Source organism: Lissotriton helveticus, chromosome 1_1 (assembly GCF_964261635.1).
Source record: "Lissotriton helveticus chromosome 1_1, aLisHel1.1, whole genome shotgun sequence".
Classification (NCBI taxonomy): domain Eukaryota; kingdom Metazoa; phylum Chordata; class Amphibia; order Caudata; family Salamandridae; genus Lissotriton; species Lissotriton helveticus.
Genome location: NC_136057.1, coordinates 1,895,405,041 through 1,895,425,992, shown reverse-complemented (window position 1 = coordinate 1,895,425,992; position 20,952 = coordinate 1,895,405,041). Strand labels below are relative to the sequence as shown.

The 20,952-nt window shown below is 51.6% G+C and overlaps 1 protein-coding gene across 4 annotated transcripts in view; it reads right to left on the bottom strand.

Annotated features, from left to right (window-relative positions):
* The window catches only part of TPR (translocated promoter region, nuclear basket protein), a 728,231-nt gene that overhangs the window by 1,438 nt on the left and 705,841 nt on the right, over nt 1-20,952 (bottom strand). For 2 of the 4 annotated variants that reach the window (XM_078642622.1, XM_078642629.1), the window contains exons 49-50: nt 3,697-3,824; nt 22-120 (exon numbers count right to left, since the gene is read on the bottom strand). In XM_078642622.1, coding sequence (XP_078498748.1) covers nt 22-120; nt 3,697-3,824 — 227 coding nt within the window. The remainder of the gene's footprint in view (nt 1-21; nt 121-3,696; nt 3,825-20,952) is intronic. The other 2 variants (XM_078642637.1, XM_078642645.1) reach the window with 1 other exon arrangement.

The window sequence follows — 20,952 nt, the reverse complement described above, 5'->3', positions numbered from 1 at the left end:
TGGTCAGTGACATAAGCTCACCTCTTTGTCGGTTGAATTGCCGTCCACGGATCCCAGTCCTCAATGTCTGGGGCTGAAGTCTTACTCGTCTGAAAGGTTTCGGGTGATTACTGATCGGATCTGGGAAACAGTAAAGAAGTGAATTTGCATGGCATAACTGTTCTCCTCATGCATAAAAGAGTTTAAAATAAATCATCGTAGTTTGCATCTCTAACAACCTTCCAGATCGAAGAAAATGATGTTAATCTCTACTGTGGCAAGAGATTGTTATCCTGTATTTCACCATGAAATAGTTAATGTAATATATATGCAGAATATATCTATATACACACACAGACACACCAACATATGTAAACATATGGCCAGAGAACAGGCAAAAGGCAATTTATGTATGCTAACTGCTTTTGCAACATGTTGTACAGTCAGACAGACAAATATGAAAAGGTGCAGAAATGCCATCCCCTGGCAGGACTTTACTCACCACTGTGTAACAAACCTTGGTGCAGCGCAGCCAGTTTGCTGGTCTTTAATGCCCTGTCCTTTTAAAAACGGTCATACTATTAGGATGTAAGATAGGACTGTCCCTTGGTGTTAAGAACTCTTTACAGTGAGATCAAGCATCAGGCAGGTAGCAGATATTGGGTGCACCGTCCCTGTCTGGGCTTCAGAGCACCTTCAACTGTGTTCGCCAAGAGCAGACCGAGAGTGCCTGATTACTCAAAACAGGCAATCTTCCCCAGTCACTGAGTTTGCGCCTGCACTGGTGCAATGCCATCGATAAGATCCAATGGAAGTGGGCAGGCTACGTTTTAAAGCTAGGGCAGAGATCCCCCAATTGCAAACAGGCAGTGTGTGACTTTATTGGCATGGGGGGTGAGGAAACAGGCAGTCTGAGTGTGCCTGGTCAACTGTAGTGTCCAGTTTACTGTGCATATCTCAGTGGAGCACAATCAGAGAGCTTTCCGACTGCTTGTCTCCCCGTGTGCCCACTTCTAATACACTAGGAGCAAGAGCAAATGCGTACCTTGTGTGGGCAATGACTCCTTGCAAATAAAGAACGCGCCTTCAGGATCACAGGTGCACTCTACACTACAGAAGGAGCTGTGCAGGAACCTGCGACCCCTTCTGAAATACCAAAGTCTCCCGAGGGTACACAAGTACTGTTGTGCCCCTGCAGTTCCTGGTTATACAAAACCAGGGTCTCAAACACACTGAGGGCTGTCTCCCCATAGCAGGCTCAACCTGACGGCGCTGTGGAGAGTTCATCAGTGAAAGACTGAGCTGTGCTCTTGCACTGCATCTCCATCCGCACTTGAAAAGGAGGCAGTGATCAGCCCCGGAGGCTGCAGGGTGCGACTGCACCCACCTGCGGGGCAATCGGGGTACCCTGGGACCCTGTGCTTCCTTCCCATTGAACTTCCTCAAGGAGGGCTCTCTTGGGGGAGAGAGGGGCGGGGGGTGGGGAGGGGGGAGAAGGAAGAGGTACACTGGCTGTGTGCCACCTCATTTGCAGTGCACAATAAGTGTGCTTACTGACAATCTAACAGGGTGCAAAGGTGCTTTGTTCATCTGCATGGGACCACCCCTCATCTCAAATCAGGGAACACTTGGGCCTCTGCAGGTGCACTGGCAAGATCCATACCTCAGAAGGGTCTTTGGAGGAATCTGCAGCCTCTTCTGTAATACCAAAGCGCTTCAGGGGTGCAACATGTGAGCACAACAGCAATGAAAACGCCTCATGCCACCACAAACCCACACATTTGGGGCATATTACGCACAACTAAGTTGACACTCTTGGGTGCCCATGTATTTGGGCGCTGTCGCTCTGGTCAGCGTGTTCTTAATGACATGGAGTGAGAGTGACCCTAGTTGTGCCTGAGGGGTGCCAAGTGTATTATAGGCCCAGCACTCTAATATCAACAATGCTGTAAGGGCCAACGTTGTGTATTTCATAAGCCTGGGCACATGGCACCACCATGCAGATCTGGAATTTTAGGGAAAATCACTGTATAGTGATCATTGAGCAAATGAAATAAGGAAGCAAGACCAGAATCAAGTGAGGTTGAGGCACAACACCTACTTATGACGATTCATATTAGTGAAGGGTTAAGGTCATAGGGGGTCTTGAAGAGTTTGCTAGAGTGGGATGGGAGCACTGACGCCCCACCCGCCAAACGTTCAGTTATGCTCTATTTAGAGTCTGGAAAAACCCTGGCTTTATCCAGTCACAGCTGGCTCTGGTGCCACAAACCCTTCACCTAACGGGCAGTCCGCCACATGGGTGCCCGGTCACAGTGAACCCCTCCCTCCCCCACCTCCCGCCCATTTCGGGCAGAGCGACTGTCACTCGTTTTCCCTACACAGCACCATGGGCCACCTGAGGCATAGCAGCCCCAGGTAGGGAAACTGCAGAAAACCCCAACGCATAGGGATTAAACTCCCAGAGCAGCAGGGACATGGTTTTTCTTTTCTGAAAATAAACTCCCACTTCTGGAGTTTGCTTTAAAAAAACACTCATCGCAGAGTGACCGTGTCAAACAAGGTGCGCCTTCAGTAAAACGACAGTACCTTCAATGGCGCCACCTAGGGTGACCAGAATTTTAAAGCCAAAACCCGGGACATTTCACAAAAATAGAAGGACTACAATTTTTCTTCAAGCGATGAGAGCGCTCCTCAGCAGAGAATTACAGAACAGGCAGTAAGAACATACATAAAATGCAATTGTTAAGCCCAGTAGCTTGCCTGTTAATTAGATTGCTTTCTTGAAGCAACTGCTAACTATCCCTGCTTTGTAAAACATAAAAAACACCTCCCACCTTTTTCAGTCGACCCTCTCCAAAAACTGGGACATGAGCTAAATTTCTTGAAATTTGCTGGGACAGCTGGTTAAAAACAGGGACCGTCCTGGCAAAACGGGGACGCCTGGTCACCCTAGCGCCACCGTAGGCATAGAGATGCCCGACTGCCTGGTGAGGAGGTCTACGTATAGTAGGCGTAAGGGGGGGGGCACTGCTTCCACTCATAGGCAGGCTGTTAGGCCCTTAGTTTAGCGACTCTAGCACAGCCCCTTACTGATTATACACACGCGCCCTAAACATCTAGAAAGAGATGTCGTTTAAGAACAAGATCAAACGCATTCCACTAATAAAACAATCTTTTCATGGCACCAGAGAACACCTTTTAATTGGAAGACTCTCTTTCTGTGCTAAATAAAGGAGTTCGTACACGAGACATACCATTTCAAAATAAAACAACGGCAAGCAAGGTCGTGCAAGTCTTTTTTCAATTGGTTGCTCAATAATAACAAACCAAAAAGTCTTCTGAAATATTCAAATGTTTATAACTTTTTTTTTTATAAACATGTTGACAGTCGTACCAGCTGTTTGATTAACATTCCCTACTGGAGAGGAAGTGTTCTAGCAGCCTGGGTCTCAACAAGCACCTTCACTGAGCCGCTATAAACGGTTTCCAAATGTTCATCAGAATGTCAACAGCAAAGTCCACACGACCTAACAAAATGGAAGGTGTTTTCCACACAGGTTTTGCGAGGGTGGCGAGGTTATGACTTTTAGAGTCGTTACTTGCATGACGCCATGTATTCACAACACCTCATGAATTTAAAAGCAGACTCCAACCAGACCTGCAAGGAGCAAACACAAGGCCGTGGTTTAAACACGGCACAAAGAAAACACTGACCGGCCTCACCTCCCGAGGAGCTGCTGGGTGGGTCTTGGGTGGTTGATGGAAGATCCGCATCCTCTGCGGCCTGGGTAGGTTCTTCCTCTTGCTGGCTTTCCATCTCAAGAGCAGCCTCTGAAGTAGCTCTGCAAAACAAAGTAAGGCAATGTGTGCATGCTGTGTAGACAAGGGTGGCTGCACCTCATAGCAACTGACTGACTGCAGCCTGCTTGCAGACTCTCAGTGTGAAAAGTTATTTGGTATTTGTACACTGCTCATTAGCCATTTGTAAAACTTCAACTTTGTAGGACAAAAGCTAGGATTGCACAGCACTGGCCTTTTCACGTGGATCAGCCTAGTTATGAGCTAGTACAATTCAACTTGGGAGCATGGTGTTGGGAGTAATGGGGTATATTGGGTAGATGGTACAAGGGAAAGTGGAAAATTACCATGTTAGGTGCCGAGTTGTTCACAAAGTGTGCAGGGGTGAAGAAAGACCTAATCTCAAAGGGTGTTGGCAGGATATGTGAACCAGGCCCACAGGATGCGGGTGCAGTGTCTAAATGAACACGCGTGCACCAATAGAAGTCAATGGGTGCGTAAAGTTAGAAAGTTGCAGATTTGGAAGTCTTCCGACTGGACTAGAACTTAACCACTTAAAACTAGGACACTAGGGATGTAAATCTCTACAGGAGCACCGCAGTACTCGCGTTATCTCACCCACAGGAAGCGGGTGCATAGGTGTCAAAGTGTGTCGGGTTTCGTCGTGGAGTTCTATGGAGCCTTGGAGAAAAGATGCTGCAGGCGACCAGGAGAGAAGAGTCCTGTTGGATCCAAGGGTGGATCGAAGATGTAGAGTACCTGAAAGCAGAGGGGACAGAGTCTGGGTCACTAGCCAGTGACCAGGAAGGAACCAGGCGATGTCGGGTTGCGATCAGGTGATGTCGTGAAGCTGGTCTCCGCTGCCACGTGGACCAGGAGGTGTCGACGATGACCAGGCACTGGGCACGGACTGTCCCACGAAGGCACTCGCTGTCGGAGGTGTCGGATCTCGATTCTGAGTCAACAGGCCTTGGCAAATGCAACCCACGCAGGAATCGAAGATGGCTTCTGGATCAGACCGGCAAGATCTGATGGGCTGCTCCTTTTCAGGGGAGCAAGGGCCAGTCTGGAGCATTGAAAATTCGAAGGTTCGTCGTCACAGAGGCCACTAGCCAACGGGCAAGTGACCGGCCAGACGAGTCGAGCAGGAAAATGCAAAAGGGCCCCACGCAGCACTCGGTGAGTGTGGAGAGGTGATCTTCGGTGCAAAGGATGCTCGGGGCTGGGGCTTCTCAATCCCCAATGCACAGCTTCGAGGGTGCCTCAGGAGCTGCACAGAAAGCACTTCGCTGGCTTACCAAGATGGCCAGTCCCACGTCTCTCGTCGCCTCCACGGGTCTCAGCTTTGCTGTGGCTGTGGATCGGGCTGTTGGATGTCTGGAAGTCCGGTTCTTGTCGGTCTCGTCGTTCGAGCTCCGGCGGGAGCAACAACAAAGCAAACCGTTGAGCGCTTGATGGTGCCTGCTTGGATTACCTGCTAGGTCCCTCCTATGGGTGGGACCCAGGAAGGGGGTGGTTACACCCCTTTCCCTTTGTCCAGTTTCGCGCCAGAGCTGGGGCTGGAGTGCCCCAGCACCGGTTTGAACTGGACTATGCATGGGAAACCTTGTGTGCCCCAGGCAGTGTCTCGTTTCATTCAGCCCTCCCTGCCCCAATCCACTATCTCCGGTCTCCTGTCTGGGGTGGTGCTAGCACCTCCCTGTGACAGGAAACCTATTGTCCAAGCATCCCTCGCTGGAAGGGCTCCCAGCAGCAGCAGGTCAGACTTGTGTCTGTGGCAGCAGCATCCATTTTGTGATGCTGAGGCTCTGGTTAACTTTAACCGGGTTTAAGGAAAGTAACATGTCTTCTCCCTCTAGAAGAGTGGAATGCTACCCCCGTCGCCAGAATTGGCGAGGGGGTAGTATTCCAAAGCGTATGACACCTTACACGACATGTTTTGATACAGCCAAACCAAAGATAGCATTTAACCGCGAGGTTCATAATGCACTTAAGAGTATATGGTATGGCAATACCCTGGAACAGCTATAAGGACATGGTTCCGAAAGCTGCAGACAGGCTCAGCTCATGCTAGAGCACCATCTCACATAAAACCAAGCACTCTGCTTCCAGGATTGTTAAGGCCTGCCATAGGAGTGACTTATAGGTGTATATGTGTCCAGACATAGGTTTAGACATATGTATACTATATCTAAGCAAGGGGTGATTACACAACCTTGCCCCAGCTGAGTGATCAGCCAGTTGTGTCAGTTTGGATGGCCAGCCAGGGGTGGCAAAAGATATGCTGCAGCCCCTGGTAGGCCTTGGGTGCACCTATGCCCTGGGTACCTATAGTACACTATACAGGGGCTGATAAGGTGACTCAATATCCAATTAGTTATGTACCTAGGGTACATGGAGTCCATTTTACAGAGAGAGCAGATAGCCTGGGGCCCTGATTAGCAGGATCCCAGGCCAACTAAGTCGAAAACCAGCTAAACACAAGGCAGGCCTCCGGGATTGTTAAGGCCTGCCATAGGAGTGACTTATAGGTGTATATGTGTCCAGACATAGGTTTAGACATAGGTATACTATATCTAAGCAAGGGGTGATTACACAACCTTGCCCCGAAGGATCCTGCAGTGCTGGAGCCGGCGGCGGCGCAGGGGCTGGATCCGCCAGAGTAGTCGACGGACCAGCAGGATCCCGACACGGGACCGCGGGGCCCAAAGGCGCCCAAGGCCTAAACCGGCAGTCCATGGCAGCAAAGAAGTCTTACATTTGTGCAGGAGTCACAAACGGACTCAGGTAGGCCACGGGACTCCCAGGCTCCGAAGGAGTCCCTGTCTCCCTCGTCCGCATCCGAAGACCGACGGGGGGACGTCGGAGAGTGAACACGGTTCTTCGACTTTTTTGTGTAGTCTCTTCCCCGAATCCGAGGGTGAAGACTTGGATCCCGAGGAGCGGTGATGACGGCTCCGCGAGCGGTCACGGGAACAGCCCCTGGACCTCGAGCGGCGCGGGGACAAGTGCCAAACTTCAAGCAACTTCCTTCGCCACTCCTTCAAGGCCGTCGAGGCCATAGCCCTTAAGTCCAGACAGAACCGGGAGTCATGGTCATGCTCCAGGCAGTAAAGACAGACGTCGTAAGGGTCTGCCACAGACATATTGCGACGGCAGGTCCCAAGGGGGTTTAAAACCAGGCATCCCCACGCGCACCAGAGAAAACAAACGCGAGACAAAAAGTCTCAAAAAGATAGTAAAAAAATGACTGAGGTACGTGCTCTAACCGGATCTGCGTTTACTGGCGGGGAAAAAGAAAGAACTGACGTCAGCGCGCATAGGTGGCGCCCAAGTAGTCTCCGTAACGTCATTTTGGCACATACGACGCCAGCAACGGAAGCAAAACCGCTCGACCCCACCTACTGACGCTCAGGGGTACTGCTAGCAAAACGTTCCGGATCCTGTCTGACGTCTGGGGATATTCTAAGGTAAGGAATATATCACCAACGTGTCTCTTTCAGATATGCCTCCTTTTGTATGGTCACCCTCAAAGGTTTTGACTGATGCTGCTGGTTTCTCTACTCTGATCTACTCTGAAAGAGCACTGAAGCCCGCTAACCATACCTCAGTGCCAGTACCCTGTCCTTAAAGAGTATGTACAGGATTGGCTTACACTCAATTGGCACAAACTAGCTTCATGTAAGTCCCTAGTATATGGTGCCCAGGGCCTGCAAGTTCTTCAGGGATTGCAGCAGTTGGGCAACCCTAGGTGTGACATATCAAAAATGGCCCTGGTCTGCCGCAGCAGACTGGAAGGGCAGTTTTAAACTGCTAACTCGACTTTGCCATTTAAAGTAATAGCGAAGCAAAGTCCTCTCTTCTTAATTTATGTAAGTCAAACCTCAGCTAGGGATATCGTGCCCTAAGACAGGGTCATGTGTAGTAAAAGAAGCTGAACATGCATTTTTACATGTTCCCACAGAAAAAATCCGCAACTGTAGTTTTTACTGTAGAAAAGGCAAGTAGCCATATTGGCGAGTGCAAAGTTACAAGCTGACACCTCAGTGTTGCTAACTTCTGACTGGGGCTACTGAAGTTGATTCTAGAAGGTATCAAACAACTCATTGAATTAAGCCTAATTTGGTTCAAACAAAAAATGTTCTATAGGATTGCAGCATGTCGCCCTTTCTGCAAACCATGCTGTCAGACAGTAGTGCTTCATGAACGTATGGAGTGATGCCTGTAGGAGAGTAGGGTCTGTTTCCTATGGTCACTCCCACTTTTTGCTTTTGCTTTACTGGTTTTCGACTTAGATGTGGCTGTGGGCCTGCTAATCAGACCCACAGCCCAGATGCACTCTCTCTAAATTCAAACCATGTACTCTAGGTGCATACACAATTGGGAATTGGTTCATCTTGTCAGCCCCTGTAGAAGTGTACCTTAGGTACTCAGGGCATAGGTGTAATCAAGGCCTACCAGGGGCTGCAGCATGTATTATGCCACCCCTGGCTGGCCACTCAAACTGAGAAAACTGGCTGATCACTCAGCTGGGGCAAGGTCGTGTAATCACCCCTTGCTTAAGTATAGTATTCCTATATCTAACCTTATATATATAGACACACAGTAACCTATAAGTCACTCCTATGGCAGGCCTTAACAATCCTGGAGGCAGAGTGCTTGGTTATGTGTGAGATGGAGCTCTAGCATGAGCTGAGCCTGTCTGCAGCTTGTGGAACCATGTCCTTATAGCTGTTCTATGATATCGCCATACCATATACTCTTAAGTGCATTATAATCCTCGCGGTTGAATGCTAACTTTGGTTTGGCTTTATCTAAACATGTTGTGTAAGGTGTTATACGCTTTGGAATACTACCCCCTCGCCAATTCTGGCGACGGGGGTAGCATTCCACCCTTCTAGAGGGAGAAGACATGTTAGTTCTGACTATCCCGGTTAAAGTTAACCAGAGCCCCAGCGTCACAAAATGGACGCTGCTGCCACAGACACAAGTCTGACCTCCTGCTGCTGGGAGTCCTTCCAGTCACAGAGGTTTGGACAATAGGTTTCCTGCCTGGAGAGGTGCGAGCACCACCTCAGACAGGACTTTGTGTATTGGGACAGGGAGGGCTGAATAGATTGAGACACTGCCTGGGGCACACTAGGTGTTTCATGCATACCCCAGTTCTAAAACCAGTTGCTGGGGCACTCCAGCCCCAGCTCTGGCGCGAAACTGGACAAAGGAAAGGGGGTGTAACCATCCCCTTCCTGGCGCCACCCAAAGGAGGGACCTAGGAACTAGTCCAGCCCCCTTTAGCTGTATAAAGGTAGGAGCTGTGTCCTTGGACTTTAGATTTGATCCTGAACTGAAACTTGAAACGAAACTCTGGACTTTCGACGTTCTGCTGAAGCTGAAGACTGAAGAATCTCCCTTGGGGCCAAGGAGTGACCACCCTGGGCAACCAGGCACCATCCAGCAAATCAACAGCTTGCTTTGTCGACGTTTCCCGATGGAACCCGAGCACAGAGCCTGACAAGACCCAGACTTCCAGACCTCTCTGACCCTCTCTTCACGTCTGCAGCATAGCTGAGATCCGTGGAGGCGACGAGACACGTGGGACCGGCCATCTTGAAAAGTCCACGACTTGCTAACTGTGCAGCTCCTGAGGAATCCTCGAAGCTGTGCACTGGGGATTGAGAAGCCCCGAATCTGAGCTCCTCCTGCACCGAAGATCAGCCCTCCACACTCCACGAGTTCTGCGTGGGGCCCCTCTGCTTGTGTTCTGCTCGACGCGTTGTCCGATTGCTGGCCCGTTGGTTAGTAGCCTCTGTGACGACAATCCTTTTGAACCAACTCGCTGGGCTGGTTGCTCCAGACTGGCCCTTGCCTCCCTGCAAAGGTGAGGCACCTCAGACCATGCTGGTCTGCATCAGAAGCCTTCTTTGCTTCCTGCGTGGGTTGCCTTTGCCGAGGCTTGTTGACTCCAATCCAGCAGTCGACCCCTCCATCTGCGAGAACCTTCGTGGGACAGCTCCTCTCCAGCATCTGGTCATCCTCGATGCCTCCTGGTCCGCGTGGCTGAAGAGACAAGCTTCACGACAGCACCTGATTGCTCCTCGACGTCGTCTGGTTCCTTCCCGGTTCCACCCGGTCACTGGCTAGTGACCCAGACTCTGTCCCCTCTGCTTTCAGGTCTTCTTCATCCTCGATGCACCCTTGGATCCACCCGGACATCTTCCTCCTGGTCGCCTGCAGCATCTTTCTTCATAGGCTCCATAGACTTCAACGGCGAAACCCGACACATCTTCACACCTATGCACCCGCTTCCTGTGGGTGAGGTAACGAGAGTACTTCGGTGCTCCCAAGTGTATTGACTATCCAAGTGTCTAGGTTTTTAGTTGTTACCTTCTAGCTAGACCGGAAGTGTTCTAAATCCTTTTTCTAATCTCTAAGTTCCCATTGACTTAACATTGACTCTCGCGTATGTGAAAAGACACTGCACGTGCCGCCTGTGGGCCTCCTACTCCTAACCTAAGGGTCAGATAGTGTAGCCCCAGCGATTCTCTAGGCCCTAGGCCTTTCCTTTTCTCATGACGTGGTACTTATACCACTTTTTTAGTATATGGTTTGCTTCACCCCTAGGGCCTAACTGTATTTTGTGCAACTTAACGTATTCTGACTAAGTAACTTGTTATGTGCTGTTGCCTCTGATCTCAAAGAGTTCAGAGGAGTGTGTTAGTAAATAAATATATATATTTTATATATATATATCCTGTGTGGTGTCCTTTCATTTGATATTCTAGGGGTTACATATGGTAAAACAGCTGGCTTTACACACCCTCAAGAGTCTTTTAGCCTAAGACTGTTCTGTCCACGCTACCACTAGGATAGCTGGTCTATAAGGTTGACTTTACAACCATCACCATAAGGTTTGTTTGGACTGGTGCAAGGTGTTCACTAAAATAGTGAACATCATATACCAGGCCAACCTCTCACAATGCCCATGTAGCCACTTGACAGATGTCTAGAACAGGAACTACACATGCCAGAACAGGAACTCCAGTCGTAAAAGCTTTGGTCCTGGTAGAATGAGCTTGAAGTCCTTCCAGAGGCTGCTTTTTGCTCAATGCGTAGCAGATCAAAATGCAGAGAATAATCCAGCAGCAGATGGCCCTCTTATGCAGGATCCTGCCTTTTTCATTCCAGTGAATTCCACCAGATAGCGGATTGTCCACATGGTATTTTTTTGTGCGATCAAAGTCAAATCTCAGGGCTCTTTTGGGGTCTAAGCAATAGAGTCTCTCCTCCTCCTTAGAGGGTTGAGGCAGAGCATAGTTACTGGCAGGGTCATGGTTTGACCTAGGTGAAATGGCATCACAAGTTTTGTGGAGGATGCTCGCATCCCCAGAACCAGTTTATCTGGAAAAATGGTGAAGTTTGGCTGTTTGACGTAGACGGCCTGCAGCACACTCACTCCCTGCACCAATGTTATGACGATGAGGTACACTGTTTTGAAGGAAGAAGCAGCAAATGGAAGTGACTCAAAAGGAGTGCACATCAAATATGTGAGGACCATATTAGGGTCTCAGTGCGGCATGACAAAAGGAGAGGAAGGAAACAAGTGATGTAGGCCTTTTAAAAAATGCATCCCTGGGGATTTAATTAATAAGGGCTGGTCCAGAAGCTGTAAAAACGCTGAAAGAGCCCAAAGGAAAGCATGGCCAGGCTTGAGCCAAAACAAAAAGTAAATTTGTCATGTGCCGTACCAAACCCCAAATCTGTTCCAACGACAGGCAGATACATTTTTGTTGAGAATTGTCTTGCTACCAAGATGACATCAACCACCTATGGAAGATGGTAAGCTGTTAAACTGTCGCAGCTCAATCTCCATGCATGAAGGTGGGGGTTGCAAAGGCCCGAGTGCAAAACCATGCCCTGTGCTGCAAAAGGAAGTCCTCCAGGAGGGGCAGCCTGGACGTAGGACAGATGCCCAATGCCAGGAGCTCCCGATACTGTAATCTCGGTGCCCAATCAGGGGCCACTAGGTTTATTTGGGCCCAGTCATTTCTGATCATCTTCAGAACACAGGGTAGAAGGGGTATTAGCGGGGAAGGCATACAGGAGTCCTGAGTTCCAAGCTAGGTGGAATGAGTCTTATAGCAAGAGATGCCTTGGAAACTCCAACGCGCAGAGCTGCTGACATTGCACATTCTTGGAGTTGATGAATAGATCAACCCAAGGTTCTCCCATTTGCGGAAGAGACCTTCCACCACCTCCAGGTGAAAATGCCAATCGTGACCCATTAGTCGTCACTGACTGAGTTCATCAACCCTGGCTTCCAAAGATCCTGAAGGGAAGTCCTTTGATGGTCCAGCCATTTCCAGAGGCACAGTGATTGATTGGGTGGGGCTAGAGCAAAAACTGGCCAGATCCCTGAGAGTACCTGCAAGTGGCTCACTGAAAGAAAGGAGAGGCTAAGTAGATGTTTGCCCCAGTTGCCAACTTTGCCAAGACATTGGTTTTGACCTCTAAGGTGGGAAGCTGGAAGTCAAGAACTTCCACTGACCCACACAGGACCATTGAGTAAGATGCGCTCTTCTCAGCGTCATGGCCTGGATATGAGAGTAGTTCCGACTAAGGGGAAGTGTCAAGGTCGTTATCTCCTTAAAGGTCATCATACCAATTTTTCTTGTGATACGCTCTATCAACACCTGCTTGATAATCATCCATGTATCTGTCCAAATCTGTACCAAATAAGCCATGCAACATATGCGCTCTTCCTTGTGGAGGTGGTAAGTCAAGTGGGGGAGGTTGCGCTTCCATGGAAATCGAAGGCGGCCACAGTCTGGGTCATAGCTGTACCGACAGTCACAGAGCACAATGGGCACCTTATCCTCCGGCATCGATGGTGTCGACATCGGAGCTCCAGGAACTGGCATGGAGGTGGAGTTGCTGCAGGAGTTGGGGGGAGATCCAGTGGTGGATTCTGAGGTTCGGACTGGCACTGAAGGTGAACTATGGTGGTATCACAGAAAGAGGGCCTTCAGCTCTGTGGGGCACGTAGGCGAGCCAGAAGGAGTCAGTAGGCAAGTATTCAAAGAGTTGGAGCATGGCCTCCCAGACCGCTTATCTGCCTCAGTGTAGCAGATGGCCGCCTGAAATCTGGTTGTGCCGTGTAAGTCGCGGAATGGGCTATAAGGGCGACTGACCTCTGGAGTGAGATCAAGAGGCATGGAGACACCCTTGCGCCTTCTCAGGAGAATTTGAGTGGCGGGAAGGAGCTTGGACTGTTTGTATTTTTTCTTTATATACACACGCAATAGACCCCAGTGATTACTAGGGGAGGGAACAAGAGGCTATGGGGTATTCAGGGTGAGCTGGCCTCCAAATCAAACAAGTATACACAAAAAGAAGCTACCTTGAAATAAGTACCTGATTCTTATGAGGAGAGTGGCACACTACACCTTCTCCTATGTGATGATTGGCATATAAAAAAATTGGAAGGACTGGCCTCAAACAGCACCAGTGGCATGCTTCATCATCGGCAGTCCTCGCTCTTCAAAAACCACATTTGATAAAGAGCGGGCCTTCACCCGGAGACAGGGAGGCACTTGTAAAAGTTAAATGTGGGGGCCCGTGAGAGAAGTGAGTGATTTAAAAATTAATGCAAACTCTGAATATTTATTCATAAGGTGTTTGCTTGATATTAAAAACTAGGGTGTGGGGATCTGGGGGTTTAGTACCCCTTTCCCATCAGTGTCGTCAACATGTTTCTGCCCATCTGGCCCGGAGGGTCCATGGCATTAATCAGGACGAGATGAAAGTGCTCCTATCTAGTCTCTATAGACTAAGATAAATTCACAGGTAGGTTGACCTCTGTCAAACTCTACTGGAACTTGAAACCCCAATTTAGGGGTTGAGGTGTCCCATGAAAATGGGAAGGCCGGGGAGGGGGGGGGGGGGGGGAGAGAGAGGGATCCATGTAGTCACACTTGCCTCGAGGTGCGTCCCTCGTAGTACTCCTACAAACAGTCTTCGCCTCTTCCCCAGCGGAGTATTTCAGGGTAGCTTCTTTTTGTGTATACTTGTATTTTTTCTTTGACATACATTAAGCCTTGCAGCGCGATGACGACTGACCTCGGGACTGTTGGGATGGTCTAGTCGTCGATCCATTGGGGGCTTGGGGATAGTTTGATCTCATGGTCTCGTGCGGCCTTCGGGTTCATTGATGCACAGTCAGTGCAGGTCTTAGAATTGTGGATCGACCAGGCACCACAGGCAAATCTTATGAGGATCTGACAGACATTTATTTTTAAGACAGTCCTTACAGGGAGTAAAACTCTAGTTTTAAGAGGTGACATTTTCCTTGCACACAGACTTTTTTTGAGCTAAAGTGTCTTAACGAGACTGGAGGTAACTCCGGATACTCGCCTGGAGGTATAGAAATTTAGGAACTGGCATCAGCATGCGGGAGTGGTGTCTATATAGGACCTGCACATCATTACTGAAGCAGAACGGAATCAGAGCGGAGAGGCACAGAACGTGTATAGGTACTGCTGAAAGAACTTTCCATATCCAGTATGGCGCCTGGGGAATATATAAAAACAAAAAGAGGAATCTGCAGTTAGGAGGCTCTAGCAGAAAAAAACACTGCATTTAGGATGGCTCCAATAAAGGGTAGCCGCTGTAAAGGAGTTCGGTGTGTTGGAAAAACCCAACAATTTCAACAAGTTGGTCACGGTCTAGAGTTGGTTTATGACAGCAACTACCTGTCCAGATATAGGAGAACTGGTATTCCCAACTCCGCAGATAAGCTGTGACCACTGTCATCACTTTTGTGAACATACAAGGTGCATTGGTTAGGCCAAAAGGGAGTAAGGAGAACTGAAAGAGCTTCTGGCCTTCTATAAACTGCAGACAGCTACTGTGCGACTTCCAGGCAGGCATTTCAAACTAAGCATCATGCAAGTTGTGCACCACTATCCAGATCCACCCAGATCGTTCAAGATACAGAGCAGATAGAAGTTGGGCCAGGGTGAATATTTTGAACCTGTATTTCTACAGTAAAAAGGTTCAGAGGACAAAGATCTAGGATGTGACGGAGGCCTCTGTCTTTTTTGGCACCAGAAAATAATGGGAGTAGCAGTCAGTCCTGATCTCTGACAATGGTTCCATCTCTACTGCTCCCTTGACCAAGCCAGCCAGAACTTCACCTTGAAGTATAGACAAGTGATCCTCAGGGAGATGTTGCAGTGTCGGTGTCATGTCTGAGTAACAGACAGAGGAAAGGAAAAGAATAGCCATGTACGATCTGGAACACCCATTGGTCAGACGTGATACTCCTACAACCAGAGAGTTGAAAGGTGACAACCTCTTTTTGGGCAATCATGACCTGATGACAGGTAACAAAAGCTGTTTAACAGCTGTGTGAGCATAGCATAGGTTTGGTTAGAGGGTTGTACATAAGAGGCCTGGACGCTGACAGTCTGTTACCCTGCCTCTACTTTGAAAGGACTGGGAGCCTTGCTGCTGCTGAGGTCCATGTTGGCACCTCTTCTGGTAACCCTGTCAAAAGCCTCAAACAAGCATTTACAATGCAATGGTTTTGCCTTTGTTAAAGTTAGAGCTATTGGCATTGCTCTTGACATTATTTTTATTTATGTTTTTTTAACATAAATAATGGCATTGTCATTTACAATGCCACTAGCTTTATCTCTCGCAAATGACACACACAAACACACACAGAGCCCCCCCCACACACACACCCACACAGATCCCCCCACACACACAGCCACACAGAGCCCCCCACACACACAGCCACACAGAGCCCCCCACACACACAGCCACACAGAGCCCTCCACACACACCCACACAGCACAAGCAGGCAACAGGGGCACATGGAGGCACAAGCAGGCAACAGGGGCACACGGAGGCACAAGCAGGCAACAGGGGCACACGGAGGCACAAGCAGGCAACAGGGGCACACGGAGGCACAAGCAGGCAACAAGGGCACACGGAGGCACAAGCAGGCAACAGGGGCACACGGAGGCACAAGCAGGCAACGGGGGCACACGGAGGCACAAGCAGGCAATAGGGGCACACGGAGGTTCAAGCAGGCAATAGGGGCACACGGAGGCACAAGCAGGCAACAGGCGCACACGGAGGCACAAGCAGGCAACAGGGGCACACGGAGGCACAAGCAGGCAACAGGGGCACGAAAACGGAGGCACAAGCAGGCAACAGGGGCACACGGAGGCACAAGCAGGCAACAGGGGCACACAGAGGCACAAGCAGGCAACAGGGGCACACAGAGGCACAAGCAGGCAACAGGGGCACACGGAGGCACAAGCAGGCAACAGGGGCACACGGAGGCACAAGCATGCAACAGGGGCACAAGCAGGCAACAGGGGCACGAAAACTGAGGCACAAGCAGGCGACAGGGGCACACGGAGGCACAAGCAGGCAACAGGGGCACACTGAGGCACAAGCAGGCAACAGGGGCACACGGAGGCACAAGCAGGCAACAGGGGCACACGGAGGCACAAGCAGGCAACAGGGTCATAAAAACAAGCACAAGCAGGCAAAAGGGTCACAAGCATGAATTGTAATTTAGACGGGGCTGAAGTGGAGAACGGTCAGTTCGGGAAGTAGTGCGGCTGGTGCAGTGGTACCAGGCCGAAAGGTGAGAGGGGCTGTCTGCACCCCAGTTTGGACAGTTTCCACTACCTAACAGGGATTGGTGGGAGGGGGGCGTACTTCTTGCTTGCTTTAGGGCTGTTACTTCGGGGACGCAGTGCACGCTGCTGCCTGCTGCCGCCGGGACACGACAACAGGCAGGGAGAGGACAGGCTAGGAGAGAGCAGGGAGGGGACAGGCTGGGAGAGGGCAGGGAGGGGACAGTCTGGGAGAGGGCAGGCTGGGAGAGGGCAGGTTGGGAGAGGGCAGGCTGGAAGTGGACAGGCTGGAAGTTTAAAGGCTGGGAAAGGACAGGCTGGGAAAGGACAGGCTGGGAAAGGACAGGCTGGAAATGGACAGGCTGGGAGAGGACAGGCTGGGAGAGGACAGGCTGGGAAAGGGCAGGGACCATAAAATACATAGATATAAAATCATTTAAGATCCCCCGTCTTGTAACCATGTAACAGACAGACATAGAAAGTAAAAAAATATAAAACATTTATTAATCTTCATAGCGCCTCGAGAGGCTTCGCACCTCCTCCCCTACAAAAAGGGAACGAAAGATACTTATGTAAGGAGAGGATGTATGCAATGCAGCGCCTTGAAGCGAGACCGGGGACTCTGAGATGTCCCCAAGCGCTGCCTGCCGAGAATGGATCAGAAAAGGTGTAACCGCAATGCAGCGCCTGGAAGCGAAGACTTGAGGCTCGGAGCTCCCGCCACACCCACCCTCTGCATAGAAAGTGCCAAAGTTGGTATACACTTAATGCAGCGCCTTGAAGACAGACTCTGGCCTGTCAACGCGGTGGGGGCGGGGGGAGAGGGCTGGGGTTAAGGCTTCGGCGGAGGACGGCCAGGGAGCCGGGTTCAACGGGGTCACCTTGACTCTGACCTTGGACATGTCTGTAGACCCTGGTGCAGCGCCTTGAAGCGGACCATGGGCTTCAGAGTCGCCCACATCCACAGGACGACATGGAGGAGGGGGGGGGGGGGGGGGGGAGGGGTACGTGCAGCGCTTTGAAGCGTACCCCACAATCCACAAGAGTAATATCGGATGGGAAGGCAACACCGCGAGGACGTGGCCTAAGGACCAGAGCGGCTGACTGTGGCACTGAAGAAACAAGTTCGAGTCTCGCATCGTCTCAACATCCTGTGATCCTCGGCACACCACTATATCTCCTGTGCCTGAAATAGGATGTGACCGCGTGTGATGTCACCGCTGCTCATATAAAGCGCTCCAATACCTTCGGTCGAGATAGCCTATATAAAACTGAAAATATATAGCAAGCATTGGCAAAGCCAGGTCCCGCCTATGTAAGAGCTGTTGGCTTTGTCAATGTGTTGAAGCCTATTACACACCAGCCTGGCTGCGGTTCAGCATGGGAATGTAATTACCATATTGATTTGCACTTCACTCCGATCTGAGGCGGGCTGGGCTGTCGGGAGGGCGGTGTGACCTGCGGCAGGCAGCGTCGAGAGCCTGATTGCACGGCCTGAGAGCTGGAGGGATGCTGTGAATCAGCTAGAGCGGCAGGTTGGAGAGGCACTTCGCTACAAGCCGCGATTGTGAGGCGCTGGTGTGCCTGGAGCCGGGCCAGCCCCGCGGGCTCCGGGAGGGCTCTGGGAGGGCTCCGGGCCTCGGGGGTACCCGCCCCCCACCCCCGAGGTACCCCCGAGAGGGTGGAGCGGACGGGGGAGAGGCGAGAGAAGAGGCGGAGGTGCCACAGCGCCTTGAAGCCGGCTCAGCTGGGCGCAGATCACCAACCCTCAGAGTACAGGCGGAGGACAGGGACATAGCGCCTTGAAACCGGCTCAGTTGTGTCTACATCACTATCCCTCGGAGCACAGAATGACAGGGACACAGTGCCTCGAGAAGCGGCCGCAACCCGCCCATGAGAAGAGGGGGCAAGGAGAAAAGGCAATACAGCGCCTCGAAACGGGCTCGGCTGGGCGAAGATCACCAACTTTCAGAGCGCAGGAGGACGGGAACATAGCGCCTCGAGAGGCTTCGCACCTCCTCCCCTACAAAAAGGGAACGAAAGATACTTATGTAAGGAGAGGATGTATGCAATGCAGCGCCTTGAAGCGAGACCGGGGACTCTGAGATGTCCCCAAGCGCTGCCTGCCGAGAATGGATCAGAAAAGGTGTAACCGCAATGCAGCGCCTGGAAGCGAAGACTTGAGGCTCGGAGCTCCCGCCACACCAGCCTGGCTGCGGTTCAGCATGGGAATGTAATTACCATATTGATTTGCACTTCACTCCGATCTGAGGCGGGCTGGGCTGTCGGGAGGGCGGTGTGACCTGCGGCAGGCAGCGTCGAGAGCCTGATTGCACGGCCTGAGAGCTGGAGGGATGCTGTGAATCAGCTAGAGCGGCAGGTTGGAGAGGCACTTCTCCGGTCTCCCCGCGGGCGCCGCCATAGTGCTTGCCGTCTTCCTCTCCTTCTTCCCCGGGCTGCGGGGGGCGGGCACTTCCGGCCGGCCGCGCTAGGATTGGCCGGCCGGCCAGTCACGGGGCAGGAGAGACGCAGAAGTGCCGGCAATGCCGGACCAGACTCGGGGGCGTTCCCGGCGTCGCATGACGTCGGCAAAAGGCAAAGAATGTCAGGAACGCCCCCGTGTCTGGTCCGGCATTGACGGACAGGCCCCTCGTCCAATGGCAAGGCTCCGTTTACGGAGCCAGCCAATCAATGACGAGGGCCGACCCAAAGCACCCTACAGTTCTCAACAGGATTTCGCCTGCGCGAAAAAGCTGCGCAGAGCGCAGCTTTCGCTAGGCAAAACCTAACAAGCATTTACAATGCAATGGTTTTGCCTTTGTTAAAGTTAGAGCTATTGGCATTGCTCTTGACATTATTTTTATTTATGTTTTTTTAACATAAATAATGGCATTGTCATTTACAATGCCACTAGCTTTATCTCTCGCAAATGACACACACAAACACACACAGAGCCCCCCCCACACACACACCCACACAGATCCCCCCACACACACAGCCACACAGAGCCCCCCACACACACAGCCACACAGAGCCCCCCACACACACAGCCACACAGAGCCCTCCACACACACCCACACAGCACAAGCAGGCAACAGGGGCACATGGAGGCACAAGCAGGCAACAGGGGCACACGGAGGCACAAGCAGGCAACAGGGGCACACGGAGGCACAAGCAGGCAACAGGGGCACACGGAGGCACAAGCAGGCAACAAGGGCACACGGAGGCACAAGCAGGCAACAGGGGCACACGGAGGCACAAGCAGGCAACGGGGGCACACGGAGGCACAAGCAGGCAATAGGGGCACACGGAGGTTCAAGCAGGCAATAGGGGCACACGGAGGCACAAGCAGGCAACAGGCGCACACGGAGGCACAAGCAGGCAACAGGGGCACACGGAGGCACAAGCAGGCAACAGGGGCACGAAAACGGAGGCACAAGCAGGCAACAGGGGCACACGGAGGCACAAGCAGGCAACAGGGGCACACAGAGGCACAAGCAGGCAACAGGGGCACACAGAGGCACAAGCAGGCAACAGGGGCACACGGAGGCACAAGCAGGCAACAGGGGCACACGGAGGCACAAGCATGCAACAGGGGCACAAGCAGGCAACAGGGGCACGAAAACTGAGGCACAAGCAGGCGACAGGGGCACACGGAGGCACAAGCAGGCAACAGGGGCACACTGAGGCACAAGCAGGCAACAGGGGCACACGGAGGCACAAGCAGGCAACAGGGGCACACGGAGGCACAAGCAGGCAACAGGGTCATGAAAACAAGCACAAGCAGGCAAAAGGGTCACAAGCATGAATTGTAATTTAGACGGGGCTGAAGTGGAGAACGGTCAGTTCGGGAAGTAGTGCGGCTGGTGCAGTGGTACCAGGCCGAAAGGTGAGAGGGGCTGTCTGCACCCCAGTTTGGACAGTTTCCACTACCTAACAGGGATTGGTGGGAGGGGGGCGTACTTCTTGCTTGCTTTAGGGCTGTTACTTCGGGGACGCAGTGCACGCTGCTGCCTGCTGCCGCCGGGACACGACAACAGGCAGGGAGAGGACAGGCTAGGAGAGAGCAGGGAGGGGACAGGCTGGGAGAGGGCAGGGAGGGGACAGTCTGGGAGAGGGCAGGCTGGGAGAGGGCAGGTTGGGAGAGGGCAGGTTGGGAGAGGGCAGGCTGGAAGTGGACAGGCTGGAAGTTTAAAGGCTGGGAAAGGACAGGCTGGGAAAGGACAGGCTGGGAGAGGACAGGCTGGGAGAGGACAGGCTGGGAGAGGACAGGCTGGGAGAGGACAGGCTGGGAAAGGGCAGGGACCATAAAATACATAGATATAAAATCATTTAAGATCCCCCGTCTTGTAACCATGTAACAGACAGACATAGAAAGTAAAAAAATATAAAACATTTATTAATCTTCATAGCGCCTCGAGAGGCTTCGCACCTCCTCCCCTACAAAAAGGGAACGAAAGATACTTATGTAAGGAGAGGATGTATGCAATGCAGCGCCTTGAAGCGAGACCGGGGACTC